This window comes from Pteropus alecto, unplaced genomic scaffold (assembly GCF_000325575.1).
Source record: "Pteropus alecto unplaced genomic scaffold, ASM32557v1 scaffold45, whole genome shotgun sequence".
NCBI classification, from domain to species: Eukaryota; Metazoa; Chordata; class Mammalia; order Chiroptera; family Pteropodidae; genus Pteropus; species Pteropus alecto.
The window spans coordinates 26107175-26122573 of record NW_006442491.1 but is presented as its reverse complement, the minus strand read 5'-3'; the positions used below and the strand labels follow the sequence as shown (position 1 = coordinate 26122573).

At 40.0% G+C, this 15399-nt stretch overlaps 1 protein-coding gene across 1 annotated transcript in view; it reads left to right on the top strand.

Moving 5' to 3' along the window:
- Positions 1–15399, top strand: part of CHD6 (chromodomain helicase DNA binding protein 6) — a 175004-nt gene that overhangs the window by 109437 nt on the left and 50168 nt on the right. Inside the window, 4 exon segments of the mRNA XM_025039666.1 lie at positions 2471–2666; positions 11230–11394; positions 12716–12895; positions 13915–14025. Of these exon segments, the coding sequence (XP_024895434.1) occupies positions 2471–2666; positions 11230–11394; positions 12716–12895; positions 13915–14025 (652 nt within the window).

Sequence of the window (15399 nt, the reverse complement as noted above, 5' to 3'; positions counted from 1 at the left end):
AAAACTGAACAAGTGATGGAAATGAGAATGAATGTTCTAGTCATCCTTCACAGTTTCTAAAACCATTATTACATCATAGCTGGCAAAACACGGTCTAATTTTATGGAAATTTTTTTCCATAGGTGATGGCCAAGCTATATCGTTACTATTCATTGATTTCTCCTCCTCCTAAGGCTGTGCTGGTTCCCTGCCTCACTCAAAGCCATGAGACTCTAGCTCATCTCTGATGGCTGGGGGTGTCTTGTCAAAGAACATCGAGTCCTCTGTGCCCATACCTATAAGCAATCGTTCGCCTGTGTGATGGTGGCGTGGTAGCAGCTATTGTTTAATTGAATCTCAGCCCTGTCTTCTTACTCCAAACTTTGTGGTTCTTGCACTGCATCACAGACATGGCCAGACTTCTGTGAGAACCCACTGCACATGCTTGGCACATTGATTTATCAAAATCATTTTGATATCTAGTTTCTACTTTGACCTTCCACTAGAGTTATGTTTCCTAAGTGTCTCTTATTTATCTTTAACTTTCTCTTTTAAGTTCTTAGGGGAATCTTTCTTTTCTACTTCTTTGAAACATAGGGTACAATATGAAGGCCACACAGTAAACTGGTTAAGAGTACGGACTTAAAGTCAGATGGATCCGAGTTCAACTCACTTACCAGTTAGGTGACTGAGCAAGTTACTTTGCTTGTGTGGGTTTTTGTTTTGTTTTGTTTTTATTTTTGTTTGAAGTTTCCACAAGGGTAAAATGGGATGATAATAGTAAAACTACCTCATAGGATTATCACAAGAGTTAAATGTGATGATGCATATAAAGCATATATCACGGTGCCTGGCACAGAGCTTGGCACTTAATATTGTTGCTGTGGCTGTTATTAGTAATAATGACAATTATATCTAATTGCTTCATAGTTTTGTAGAATTCAGAAGGTTAACCTTAGCATTTCTCTTATGACACAAGATCTTCTTAGTCTGCCTTCATGACAATCCTGTCATCACCACTTGTTTTATTTGCTGCTATAGTCTCACGTATTATTCTTAAGTTTGTTACATTAGGTTTTATCTGTAGTTCCAGGTATGAATGCACTGAAGCTTCGTAAAAGGCAGACAGACAGTATTTTCAGACTTGGTGCTGTGTTACGTGTCCCTTATGAGTCTGAGTTGGCCTGGTTTCCTTACCGAGTGGTTTCTTTACATGGATTTTCCTTTTCCTCAAGGAGTCAGGATTATATTGCCAAATTTAGTTTCCCAGAGCCATCCCCACACAGTCATCTACCCCTAACCTGTTCATTCTTATTCTCCTACCAGTTATTTATCTGAACTTTTAGAGAGCCCATTTCCCAAATTCTGGGCTACTGATAAGATTTTCTTTAGAATTCGTGTTCTTGGCTGTTGTCTGGTCTAGGATGACATGATCTTTTTCTCACAAGTTTCCTATTACTCCTACTTTACCAAACAGTTCTTGCTTGTTGGTCAGGAGGGCCCAGGGTAATGTCCCCTTGTTAATTCATTTGTTGTCAGGGGGTAAATAAGAATAAGACTCAGCAGCTGTCCAGATTGCTACAATATTTTAATTCTGTGTTAATTACATGATCTCCATCATGAAAGCACCTTCTGTGTTTTCTAATTGGATGGACGAATGGTAGTATGCTCCTATAACAGATTCATTTATTCTCTTTCCTTTTCCCCTCTTCCACCATGCTTTCCACCTTCGTTTCTTAACTTTCCACACAGATATATGCCTTCTTAAAGATATTCAGCTTTACTTCCTTACTTTATTTTCCTTTAAAAATTCTTTAGCCACCCCACCACCCCTCACACAGCACAAAAACATTTCCTGTGATTTATCCCCACTTTGCTTGGCAGTAAACTGCCCAGAAGACCTTGGTTTTGGCTCTAAACTTGGAGGTTTTGCTGTGCACCTCTAAAGCTTTGAGGAGCTGTTAGACTAGGAATGACCAGCCCAGACATAAAAGAACTGCCCATCGGTATAGTCTTCCAGTTTTCAGTTTACCAGAAAGCATCTCGAGACTGATTCGAGCTCTGAGTCCTTGCTGTGAGCACTACTGAAAGTAGACGGTGGAGATTTTTATTTGCTTTTCCTGGCTTTATGATTAGATTCAGTGCAAGTAAAATCTGGGAAATAACTTGAGGATAAGTTGCTTGGGCGCTGGGGGATTGATATTTTTTACGTTTACAATTTTTCTAGTCCTCTTTAGTTTGGTTTGTTTTTTGTTTTGGTTTGGGTTTTGTTTGTTTTGAGAGATGGGGACATTTTGCAATGCAGTTTTAGGTGTCTGCCCTGCTGCATATGTGGGGGGGAGGGGGAATTCTTCTAGACTACTGACATTTGAGGTCCAAAGTTAGAAGTGAGGGTTTTAAGGCCATCAGTCAACAGCTTCCTGCGTTGTTTGCTGTTCTCCATTGAAGTCATGATTAACGCCTGGGCTTTCGTTCGTTTGGGTCCCCTCAGATACACCTATGAGCGAATTGATGGGCGAGTACGGGGAAACCTGCGCCAGGCAGCCATCGACCGGTTCTGTAAGCCAGACTCAGACCGCTTTGTCTTTCTTCTGTGCACCAGAGCGGGAGGCCTGGGGATCAATCTCACAGCTGCCGATACCTGCATCATATTTGATTCAGACTGGAACCCACAAAATGACTTGCAGGTAACCATTAGGATGATTGCTGTTGCCTTAGCTGCCCCTGAATCCAAGAACATCATGACAGGGCCTGGCTTGGCTATGGAGTGTCACCCGACATGCTCCATGCTGTGGTGTCAGCCAGATGGCAGGCGTAGGGCCTCCATCAGGTTGTACAGCTGAATGAAAAGTAAATGTCCTACCCACTAATCAAAGAGTGCTTCTTTACTTTTACTTTAAATCAAATGGTATTTTACAGTGGGAGCCTCTAAATATAGAACTACTATATTGTCATCATTGTCATCAGACAAGGAGAGTTAATAAGCTTGACTAATCCTCTGGTTTGTGATATATAGAATGAGTCTGGCATTTGCACTCAGCTCGTTTGTTAAATGGTCATATGTCACATACAGTTAGTGAGATAACCCAAAGGGGCGGGAAAGTTCCATGGTGTGGCTGGGGCGACAGAGCCATCCTCACTAGTTCATTTGCTCTCTCCTTAATTTATATATGCCAAGTTAAGTGGATTTGCAGATTATATTTCTCTAGTTTTAACCAAACCAAATATTGGTGGCTTTAAAAGATTATTGCAGAGATTATTGGAGTTAATATGTTTAAAAAGCAAGCATAAACAAACAAGAAAATGGTAGAGCTAACACTTCTGGTTCAGATTTCTTCATCAGCCCTGTTTGAAAGTAAAAACAATGACATTCTAGCCAGATTGGACAATAACTCAGCCAAAAAGATTCTAACTTGTCAAGAAGACCATTTGGAATATAGATTTAAATCCATTATCATTAACAATGCATTTCATCCTAAGTGTATATTGTATCTTGGGATATTTACTAATACTCAGAATGTGAGAATAGTGGGTGCCTCAACCTTTTTTATAATACAGGTGATTGGTAGAAGAAGTTTGAAGGCTGCTATTTAACAAAACTGAAGGGGTACCTAGCGGGTACCACAGGGAAAGGAGGCAGGAAATGGGAGCCAAGCTGATGAGTAGTGTCTGGGCTGCTTCCCTGGCCACCACCTCACACCGAGTCATTCTGCTTTGTCTTTTTTATTTAATGAGTTTCCAAATAACACTTTATTTGAAGAAAGCAGTCTACTAGTTGAAAAGCCAGTTCTTTAAATTATTAAATTGGTGACAGTTGGCTAAAACTGGGGGAGGGGGACAGGAAGTCATTGTAAAACAGCTTGTGAGGCACTGTGTTCAGTAAACAAAGAAAATTAAATGAGATTTGCAGATAGCAGTATTTCTCACAAAGAAATGAAACAGAATAAGAGGATAAGATTGATAGGGGTTGGGTACCTGCATTAGAGTGGTCAAGGAAATCTTCTCTAGGAAGGTGACATCTGGGCAGAGACCTAAATGGTGGAGAAGGATTTTAAGTTATGAGGTCAAAAGGAAGAATGTTCCAGACAGAGGGAATAAAAAGTGACCACCTCGAGTGGGAATGAGCATAGGTCGCACCCCTTAAGCAGTTGGGACAGGCACTTACTGTATAGTATCAGTCCCACAGAAAGCGAAGCAAGCTTCTTTTGAGGACTCTCCTGCCTCTTTTCAATGTCCTTTCTTTCTCACTCCGTGTTCCTTTTCTCTGCTGCCCAAAAGCATTCTTTTTCTTTTCCCATGCTATCAACTCCTCTCTCCTTCCTGTTCTCAGCCAGCTCTTGACTGACTTACTGACACGCTTATTGAGCCTTAGGCACCAGGCCAGGCCCTGGGGAGACAAAGGTACACAGACTTTGGTCTGAGGTGATTAAACTGAATCGCAGAGTAGAAATAGAGTGTGATGGGCACATATCTCTGCTATTTCCCAGAGACTTTTACATTTAAGAAGGGATGATACCTTTTCCCAAGGGATAAATCTGGAGGTGGAAATTTCAGATTCCAAACATAGGTCTTCAAAAGGGAGGGCTGCTTCCCAATGCTCCCTGATCGCTATTGCCTAAAGGGCCCCTATTTCCTCTTTTGTATGAATAGGTGATCCCTGGACGCAGACTTCTAGAGGTCCAGGAGAAATGTAAAATTGCTGGGGCTGAAATAAAACATTTAAGCATAGAAGCTGTACTAGCATGCTTAAAGTGTTTGGGTTCAGGTGGGAGTTCAGTAATTTTTTAACCTCTCTGATTATGCAGATTTTCGAGGAACAAGTAGTACTTTAAATTGTTAAAGAAAACGTACTTTTTAAATAGAGCTAATGATTTGAAAAAGTAGTATAAAGGTCAAGAGAGGGATTAGCACTATGCTTGGTTCTTTATACCAGCTGTTTAATTCTCACATGATTGTAAAGACATGGTATAGGTTTTGCCAAATTCTGGACTTGAAAGTGACAATTGTAAATTGGAGGCCAGAATCAATTTGAAATCTTTCACTGTTTGGGCAACTAAACCCCTCTCTGTTTCTTCCCTTTGAAGTCTCTGGGATCTGTACCTGTTTTGTTTTGTTGTTTTTTTTCCCTGAACATTACTACTTGTTTCTCGTAGGCCTTTATTCTCCTCGGTGTATTAAAAAATAAAGAACAAACTGTAAGCCTGCAAATCATGCAGGAGAGCGTTAGAGCTCTTCGATTTTTCCAGGGTGGGGTGGGGGCGTGGGGTAGCACCACTGGCCCTTACTTGTGGCCTACTCCAGAGGTTCTGTGTTTACACCTTCACTCTGATGTATCTTATTTGGACGTCATCTCATTTGCTGCCCTACTTCTGAATGTTTCTCTCTCTGCCACATTTTTGTGTGTGAGTTCTGATTAGGAAAATAAGGAATGTATGATTAACTGCTTAAGATTTGACTGTAAAATGACAAGTCTCTTAAATTGGACTCATCTTGTTATCTTTCAGGTAAGTCATCTTGGCAGAGCGTGCATTTATCACCTCTTATCATTTAGCTGCTTGTGACAGTGGCCCCAGAACAGAGATTTGGTTTTTCTCAGTTAACAGTAAGTCCAGAGATGGGTAGTCCAGGATGAGTAGTCCAGGATGAGTGAGGTGGCTTCATAGTGTCGTCAGAGTCCCAGCTTCCTTCTGTCTTTCTGCTCCACCATCCTCAGTGAGGGTGGTTCACATCCTCTTGGTTCCAAGATAGATAACCCTCAAGCCCCTGGCAACAACAATAAGGAAGGAAGGCGTGATGATTTTCTCCGGAGAGCAGAGCTTTTCCAGATATCCTCAGTAGACTTCTGCTACATCTCGTCCAGAAGTGTATGAGCTCGCCATCCCTGGGAGTCTCGACACAGTTGGACATGTTGCTGCCCTTTGCAAGAGTCAGGGTTCTGCTAGTGAGGAAGAAATTCTCTCTTAATTTACTCTCAACACTAGATGAGTCAAAAAAGAAAATCAGTGTCAGTATTTATGACCACATATCGTTACTGCTTTATACGTTCCATAAACCATATTACTTACCTTGACCCCTTCCTTTATTTACCAGAGTTGTCCATCAACTCTTCTAATAGTAAAGATTTACTACCACTAAAGATACAGAAACTAATTGTAATAGCCAAAGACTAAACAACTTAGTTGTCCAGCAATAGAAGATTGATTGACTAAACCATAGTACATTCAGCTTTGATTAAAGAATGAGAACTATTTCTGTAGATTGCTGTGGTGTCATCTCCTGAATATAATGTTGAGTGAGAAACAAAAATAAGGTGGAAAAAGTATGTATAGTATGCTTGCATTTATCTGCCTATCTCTTCCTCTCCCTGCTCCACCATGGAATGATACACAAAACTGCGTTTTTAAATGGCTAACTGTAGGAGGAGTGAGGGAACAGGACAGAAGTGGAAAGGGGTAGAAACCCATTTTTCCAAGTATGGCTTTTTGTATGTTTGACTTTGGAACCATCCTAAGTATTTTATAGCATTACGAAACAAAATTAATTTTTAAAAACATTTTATTCTGAAATTATTTCAAACTTTAAAAATGTTGTAAAAAAGTGCTGAGTTCTAGGACCCTTCACCCAGCCTACCTTCATGTTAATATTTTATATAACTATATTATAATTATTGAAACTAGGAAATTATCATTAATACAATACTCTAGTCTATGGACTTTATTCATGTTTTTTCATTTTCCTACAAATGTTCTTTTTCTGGTCCAGGATCCAATCTAGGATCTCATATTTCCTTTAGAGGTCATGACTCCTTGGCCTACTCTAATTTGTAACAGCTCTTGTCTCATCTTTCATGACCTTGACACTTTTGAAGGGTACTGACCAGCTGTTTTGTAGAATGTCTCTCAGTTTGTGTTTGCTTGATGTTTTCTCATGATCAGATTTTGAAGTTATGCATTTTAGGCAAGAATGTCATAGAAGTGATGTTATGGCCTTTACAGTGTATCCTGTCAGGGTACATGATGTCACTACGTCTTATCACTTACAATATTAACCTTAATTACTTGGTTGAGGTGGTGTCTGTTAGGCTTCTCCACTGTAAAGTAACTATTTTTACATTTAAAATTAATCAGTGTCTTGGTAAGAGATATTTTGAGACTGATAATATCCTATTTCTCATTATACTTTTGCCTGTTAATTTTAGCATCCATCAGTGGTTCTTGCCTTCAGTAATATGGCGTTTGGCTAATGGTAATTTTCTGTTTTACTCATTTCTTCTACAATTATTAAATGGAATTGTGCTGTAAAGAACAGTTGACTTTTGTACCCCATTTATTTATTTATATCGGCGTGGATTCAGATATTTATTTTTATTTTGCGGGTTATAATTCATTGCTCTCATTTTGCTCTTCTGTTTGGACATTTGGAGGTCCTTTAGGTTGGCCTGTGTCCTTTCGACATGCTCTCATCAGTTTTTGAGTACTTTCTCATACTCTAGCACCACAGGATCAGGTTCATGTTCCATTTTTCTTGCCATAGCCATGGAATTGACTTTCTCCAAGGATCCTTGATTCCTTTTATTCAAGATTGGCATTTAGAAACTAAGATTTGGCTAGTAGGTGTGCCCATTGTTGCTGAAATATTGCTTCTAGGCTCTGAGCAGACAGAGCTAGGAAGTGTATGCGTGTATGTGTGTGTACGTGTACGTGTACATACACACACAAACACTCATACTGCACATCTATATTTATTCTGTATCTATCCATCCATAGTGAAATTTCTGATTCCAGTCCAACAACACAGAATTCATTCTAGCTTTCCCTTCTTCCTATTTGTAACTCCTTCCCTTGGCTGTTAGACACCTGGATCTCATTATCATAACACAATATATTTACTCATTTGTTCAGTCCTAGTATACATGTAAATAGTTTCAGAATTGCTAACCTGTATTCTGTGAAAGGAAATTTATCAGCACATAATGTAGGGCTATAGTGTTCTTTAAGTCATTAGTCTTAAAATTCAAAATATCATTTTCCACAGGTTCTGGTTTTAATTTTTTTCTTTCCTACACCCTTCATTGTGGTTAAATTAATAAAGGGAAAAATTAATTCCTAAACTTCTAAAGCAAAATGAAGCAGTTGAATCAAGCTGTATATCTAGTGGACAGCAGAATCCCAAGAGCAAAAGTACTTCAAATGTCTATATTTAATAGTTTTTACATTGTCATTTTGATATAATTTCAGATATTTTTCCACTAAAAGTTGATATTTTTCCTTTGACATTAATAAACGATTTTGGAGAGATACTTAGAGACTATGTAAATGTCCTGTTCCTCATCAGAGTTTCACACACTGATTTTAGTTTCCATTGATTATTTTTGCCTGAATCATTCATCACTATGATGGTTGCAAAGTGGTGATTTTTCTGTCACCCTACATTTTTTGGTTACATTATACTATAAGGAAGAGTTTTCCCTTTTCTTCCATTTGTTTGTTTATGTCAGTATGTACTCATGGGTTCTTTTTTTATTCGGTGGGTGATAGTCCATCACTATCTTTATTTATTTTGTTGTTCGAATAGTCCTAGACTTAGCCAGTGGAAGCCTCCTCAAGTTTCAAGCGTTACTTTGATCTGTCTCCATCATCCTTGAGTACTTCCTTACATCCTGGCACAGTAATATGTTCCAGGCTCATCCTATACTTTGTCTACCCCAGCCTTGTAATTAACCATTTCTCCAACATGCCTTGGTTCTGTCTTATGGAGAATGGTATTTAGAAACCAAGATCTGAGAGTTAGTTTTATTCTTTGCCACTGGGATGACCTTGTTTCTTGACACTCTCAGTGAACATAGCTAGAATACATATATACACAGAATATAAATATACATAATAACATGCATGTATCTGTATATAAACATGCGTATACATAAACTAACAGGACTACACACATCCATGTCTATTTCTATGTTTGTATTTATGCACTTCACATACACGCATGCACACACCTAATCATGAGTGAATACCGATACCTCCAAATCCATTCTAACACCACAGAGTTATTCTAGTTTTTCTTCTTTCCATATTTGTAACTTTCTTTTCTAATAGTCAGAACACTGACTTATTATCCTCAGTATATGCATCTATTTGCTCAATCCTAGATTACACAGAAAGCAGTTTCAAAATTGCTAATCTTACCACTGTGAAAAAGAAACCCACCTGCAAGTATGTGTTTAAAACACTATAATTTGACTGAACATATTTACTGAGATATAACTCCGAGCAGGAGAAAACAAAAAGCTTACATGGTTTTCAGTAATTATATTTTGGGGAGATTATAATGGTACTCTTTTTCTGAGACTTGCATATATTGTGGGATAAATCAAATGAGTAATGATATTGTTGTGGTTGAGAACTGAGCTTTTAAACATGGTTAAAAAGAAATACAGAAATGTGGTTAAATCTCATAGTCCTAAATTTGAATTTTAAATATCGATATGATCTCATGATGTGTTCTGTGTTACCTGCGCTTATGGTTGTATCTACTGTACACTCACAAACACTTCTAGTTTCGCCCACTGAATGGGCCCAGACTCAGGGATCAGCCTAGTGGCAGTGAGCATCCCCAGGACATCTAGATTGTTGTCTCTAATTATTGGTTCCCAGTAAAAGGAACTAGGACTCCTTGGAAAAAAAGGCTGAATCCAGGTTTGGGCAGGAAACATAACAATAGGATCATGAAACATGTTATAACAGAAAGCAGGGGAGCTGTCAGAGGCTACTGGTCTTTGATGTAACATAAAAACTTAAATACAGACATTGCCATATCTGTTCCTTTATCTGTATGTGTATGTATGCGCGCACAGACACACACACACACAACCTCTAACTGTGAGCTCACAGGGTACCTCCAAATCCGTTATAACACCAGAGTTTATTCTCATTTTCCTCCTTTCCATATATGTATGGATCATGTCAAAAGAACTCAGGAGCCTACTTGAAGAGATTCTCACAGGCCATATTTGAGCAACAATAAGAATAATAAGAGCAATGCAGTGAAACATATTTAAATGTGTAATTTCATGTTCCTTAAAAATCTGATAATAAAAATCTTCGTAGGTCACTTTTAGAGGGTGTTATTTTGGAAACTGATTAAATAAAGAGAAAGGATTAAACATTTAGCTTGTCTCTTTTATATAAAGTGTACATCAGGGTAACCAAAAAATTAGTGAGGGGAATTGTAACCCCTAATGAAATAATCATTCTAGGCAATGATTATCAATTCAAAAGAAAGACAGCCAGACATCATGGACCTCTTGATAGAAATTCAATACCACCTATGAAATACGCTTGCCAAAAATGAAATCTTAGCCTGATTAAGTAGCAAAATATAATTCCTAGTAGAGGAAATAGAGGGAACAGAGAGACCTATTCAGTGACACAGCCAGAATACAGGTGCCCAAATGTAGACTGTGAGAAACTATAGGATATCTGGTCTCTGCCAGAAAATAAATTGCATTTGACAAAGGAGCTCAAAGTCAGGGAGTATCTATAGATTAAAAGAGACTTGAGGCATGTCGACCAATGAGTGGGCCTTGTTTGGATCTTGATCCAAACAAGCGAACTTTAGAAAATATATATGAGATTAGCAGGGAAATCGAAACACTGACTAGATTGTATTAAGTATTCATTTTTTGAAGTATGGCAACAGTAATATGTTCTACAAGAGTCTTTAGAAATACATGTTGAAACATGTAAGGATGAAACATTATGGTGCCAAGGGTTTGCTTCATCATAATCTTGGAGGGTAGAGTCACGATAGAGATGAAACAAGGTTGTCCATAAAGAGGCTATTATACTTTTCTCTACTTTGGTCCATGTGTGAAATATTCTATAGTAAAATGGAAAGATTAAAAAGTGGTGCTGCCAGCTCTGAGTTATTTCCCAAAAGAGCAGGGCAGCGACCTGAGAAGGAGTGCCTTCGCTAAGATCACAGGCTAGGGAGGGTAGTGTAGGCCATGGTCTTCTCATCTCTTTATCCCAGCACATGGTGGTCACTCAGTAAATAATAGACAATGAAATGAGGGGCCTTGAAGGGGCAGCTGACATTGGGGTGAATTCTGTTCCTAAATCAGTCCCATGACTCATAACCGTGAGACCTGGCCCCTCACACCGTATGGAATTTAAGCATTTCCCTATTCCTTGGGCTGCTGCCTTTGTATCTGGTGACATGATGTATATGACCCTCCTTCCTTCCCAGGCTCAGGCCCGATGTCACCGGATAGGCCAAAGTAAAGCAGTGAAGGTGTATCGCCTCATTACTCGGAACTCCTATGAGCGGGAGATGTTCGACAAGGCCAGCCTAAAGCTGGGTCTGGACAAGGCTGTTCTCCAGGACATCAACCGCAAGGGCAGCACCAACGGAGTGAGTATCACAACCCCTGCCCTGGAGGCCTAAGCATTTGCCACACTACTGGGGCCTCTCTGGGTTTTTCCTTCCCGCGGCTATTTTAAGATTTACTTTACTAAATTGAGTCATGCCACAGAACTTGGTTGGGTAATTCCCTGCAGTAGAGAATAATTCAGGGGCAGGTCTCTGCATTTCGTAGATGGATAAAGGAAACTTGTAGACACAGTTATATGGTAGGATGTCGGGCAACATGCAGTAACATTTCAGTAAACAGTTTCTAACAGTGCCCACTAGAAGTCAGTAGATCTTAACATTCCTAACCCTAAATTACCTATTGTCCCCATGCTTTATCTCATACTCCAGGCTTTGAGCTCCGTAAGGGTATGGGACCCTACGTTACCTGCATCCCCCAAGGCCCCTGACAGTACTTGGCATATTAAAGATGTTCAATGCATGATGGTCAGTGAATAAATGAATGACTAGATTAGCAGCTTGAAATATGACAGTTAGTATATCTTTTTCTCCCTGTAGAGGGGATAAAAGTATAGCTAAGATTCCTAAATTGTATTAAAGTTTAGGCAAACAAAGCAGAATATCTCCTTAATCTCTGGGCTCAGGGCATCAAAGGTTGGGAATTAAAACCTTCTAAATGAGTTGTCTTTAGTCCAGATGTTCTTTATCCTCTTAGCTATGCATATGTTGCTAAGTATAATACTTCAAGTTACCAGTGCTGCAAGTCATGGAATTCCCTCTTGTGATTGATATAAAGAGAACCAGATTCTTAATTAGAACCAGGAAAGGGTGTTTTGAACTCCCATTTCCTGTTTTCAGCAAGCAATTGAGAAGATCACACTTGGCACAGGATCCTTTCTTTAGTTAAGAAATGACGTCATTTCCAATACTAAATGTATTTATTTAATAATGAAGAAATCATTATTCTTTAGCTCATTTGGTACATCTGGAGGTTTTTAAAGATACAGACTCAAACTAAAATATAAAATAAACATTAAATATGTCCTCTTTAGTGGTGCATAGTTTTAATGGCTTGTGACATTTGATAATAACCAAAGTTATGAAGAATGCTAGGGGCCTTTGGGTCATGTGCTGGGTTGTATTCCAGAGCTCCTATAGAGGACTGTCTGCCTGCCCTCCCCGTAGTTCTCTTGAGTGCCTTTATTTGGATTTTCATTTTCTAAATCTTGTTGTCCATGTCTTTATCCTTCTGCCATGTTGAGTTGGTGGAGGAACTGTGTGCTGAATCATGATGGCCAGATTTGAGGCTGTTTTTCTCATGTGCATTTTCCACTTTATGAGTAGCTTTTGGTGACCTGTCCAGGTACAGCAGCTTTCGAAAATGGAGGTAGAGGATTTGCTCCGGAAAGGTGCTTATGGAGCCTTAATGGATGAGGAAGACGAAGGCTCCAAGTTCTGCGAAGAGGACATAGACCAGATTCTGCAGAGGAGAACCCACACCATCACCATCCAGTCTGAAGGGAAGGGGTCCACTTTTGCCAAGGTATAGCACCTCCTCTCCAGGGTCCGTGTTGGGGGGCAGTGAGAAGAAAATTGTTCATTCTTCAGCCTTCATTAGCCAGGCTTCTGTTTCTCTAAACGCGAACTATTGAGATTGTCTGGCTGCACATTTATTCTCTGTGACACTCCGAAGGTACAGGTTCTTAGAGTGGGTGTCAGTAATGAGTCAGAAGCTACAGAAAGAGAACAGCAGTCCCAGCCTTTGGGAGCTGATCTTCACCAGGCAGGGTAGACCCCTCAGTCTACAGTTTGCACTATTCGCTGTTGGCAAAGACTGCTCTGAAACTTGCTTGAGCGGTCTCCTGGATTCCCTTGTAGAGCACTCCTTGATCAGCAGTCCCGTGAACACTCCATTCTCCACATTCAAGCAAGTGTTTTGTTCATTTCATGAGAAAAGAGATTTTACTCAAGGTTCCCAGCTTCTAGTCTAGGCGCCTCTTTCCTCTGCCCTTCAGGTCACTGAATTTAAAATTCAGCTGATAGGACCACTTATCAGATCACTCTCAGGTTTCCCCGACCACAGGCTCTGTGAGCTTTGCGACCTGTCTGGTTAGATCTCCTGTTTGGTGACTATGTAGAAGATTTTCAGTAGGACATTTTGTGCTTTATAGATGTTGATTACCTCTGCGCACTTCATACTGCCCAGCCCAGTGCCTTTCATGGCAGACATTTGATTACTGGTGAACCGAAAGAAAAGTCATATCTAGGGGAGTTTTAAGAATTAACCCTTTCACAGGGAACTAGACATCTGGTAATACATTGCCATTGTCTTCCGGGGTCGTCTTCCAGCTTCCGTGTTTAAGTTCCAAAAAATGATCCTGTAGGTTGAAACTGTAATTTCCTCACCCAGTCTTTAAAGTAAAATTTAAAAAAGAATAACTTTGAGATTTTCGCATTCATTTTGGAGGCTCTATTCGAGTGTCTGGTACAATTAAAATAACACAGGCGTGATTTTTTGTGCTGTGCTCGAGCACAGTTCATTGACTCCTGTCTTCTTCACAGGCAAGCTTTGTGGCTTCAGGAAACAGAACAGATATTTCCTTAGATGACCCGAATTTTTGGCAAAAATGGGCTAAAATAGCTGAACTGGACACTGAAGCAAAGAATGAAAAGGTACAGCATTAAGAATATTTTATTCCATTGAACATTTCACTGGTGTCTTACAGGATCATAAATTCCCAATCAGCTCAAGTCATTATTTACTACCGAGGCTTAATTCTTAAATGCAATGCTAAACGTAATAATGCACTTAAAACATGCCTAGCATATAAACAGAGCTTGATCAGTGTCAACTGTTGGAATATAAAAATGCCCTAACGGGACATATACAGTCTGATGGGCACCTGGGAAATCACACAAAGGTAGTTAGAACTGGAAATTGCCAGACAGGTCAAGTTCACCCCTCTGACCCAAGCCAGTATCCCATCTTTGGCATGTGACTATTTTACCTTTGTTAAAACACTTCCTATGAAAGAAACTTCACCTCTGATGAATACTGGGAAGAGTGAAAAAAGCATGATGAGAAAAAGATTGTTGGCTTCACTTCCATTCTTTCAGTATCTTGAATTTTCCCATTTCTGTTCATAAGAAAGAGAATGGTCTTGGAATAAAACCAGAGTGTGAATACTGGCTCTGCCCCTGACTAGGTATACACCTTTGGGCAAGGTACTTGGCCTCACTGAGACAAGTGATAAAAGTCATGTGAAAAAAGGAGGTAGTGATGCCCACTTAGCAGAGTCACAGATAACAATTGTGAATATAACTGCCTAGCCCTTTGTGAGGCACTCCTTAAATGTTCATTTCCCTTCTCTCCATCTCTGACCCTATCGCCTTACTTCAAGATGAGCATACATCACTTATTAGTATGGCTCTTCAGGTGAGGATTGAACTCTCATAGACCACAAACCCCAGAGACAGTCCCTGCTTACCTCTAGCTTATTCAGTAACCAGCGCCCCCAGCATTAGCTCTTGTTCTGTAGGATCGCCAGAGGTTTCCTAATCCAACCTCTTCTCCAAATAGGAAGAGTCTGTAAAACCTGGGTTTTACAATGTCAAAATCGAGAAGTTGCTCTGTATGTAGGACAGTGGGCAAAAGGAGGAAGAAAAAGTTCTCGCCCTATAGACAAGTAAGCAGTTGGAGTGTTCCAAGGTGGGAAGCGAGGTGATCGAAGCAGGGATGACGCTAGAAATTTCTCTGGGCTCCAGAGAGAGGCATTTATCCTAGCTTTGAGAGGAGGAACAGGAGGAAGGAGAGAGAAGCATGAAGTGATGGAGACTAGAGAAGCAGTGCTGGTGGCCACGGGAGCCACCAGAATAAGTGAGGTTCCGGAGCCAGGAATGACGTTCCCGGTGAAAGATAGAAGGCTAGTAGTCAGCGCTAGTGGGAGGCATTTTCTTCGGAAAGTTGCTGAGCAGATGCAGTCCTCTGACTCGTCCTGTCTCCAGAGCGCAGACTGCCTCTGCGTGCTGGGCAGAGCGGCCGCGGTG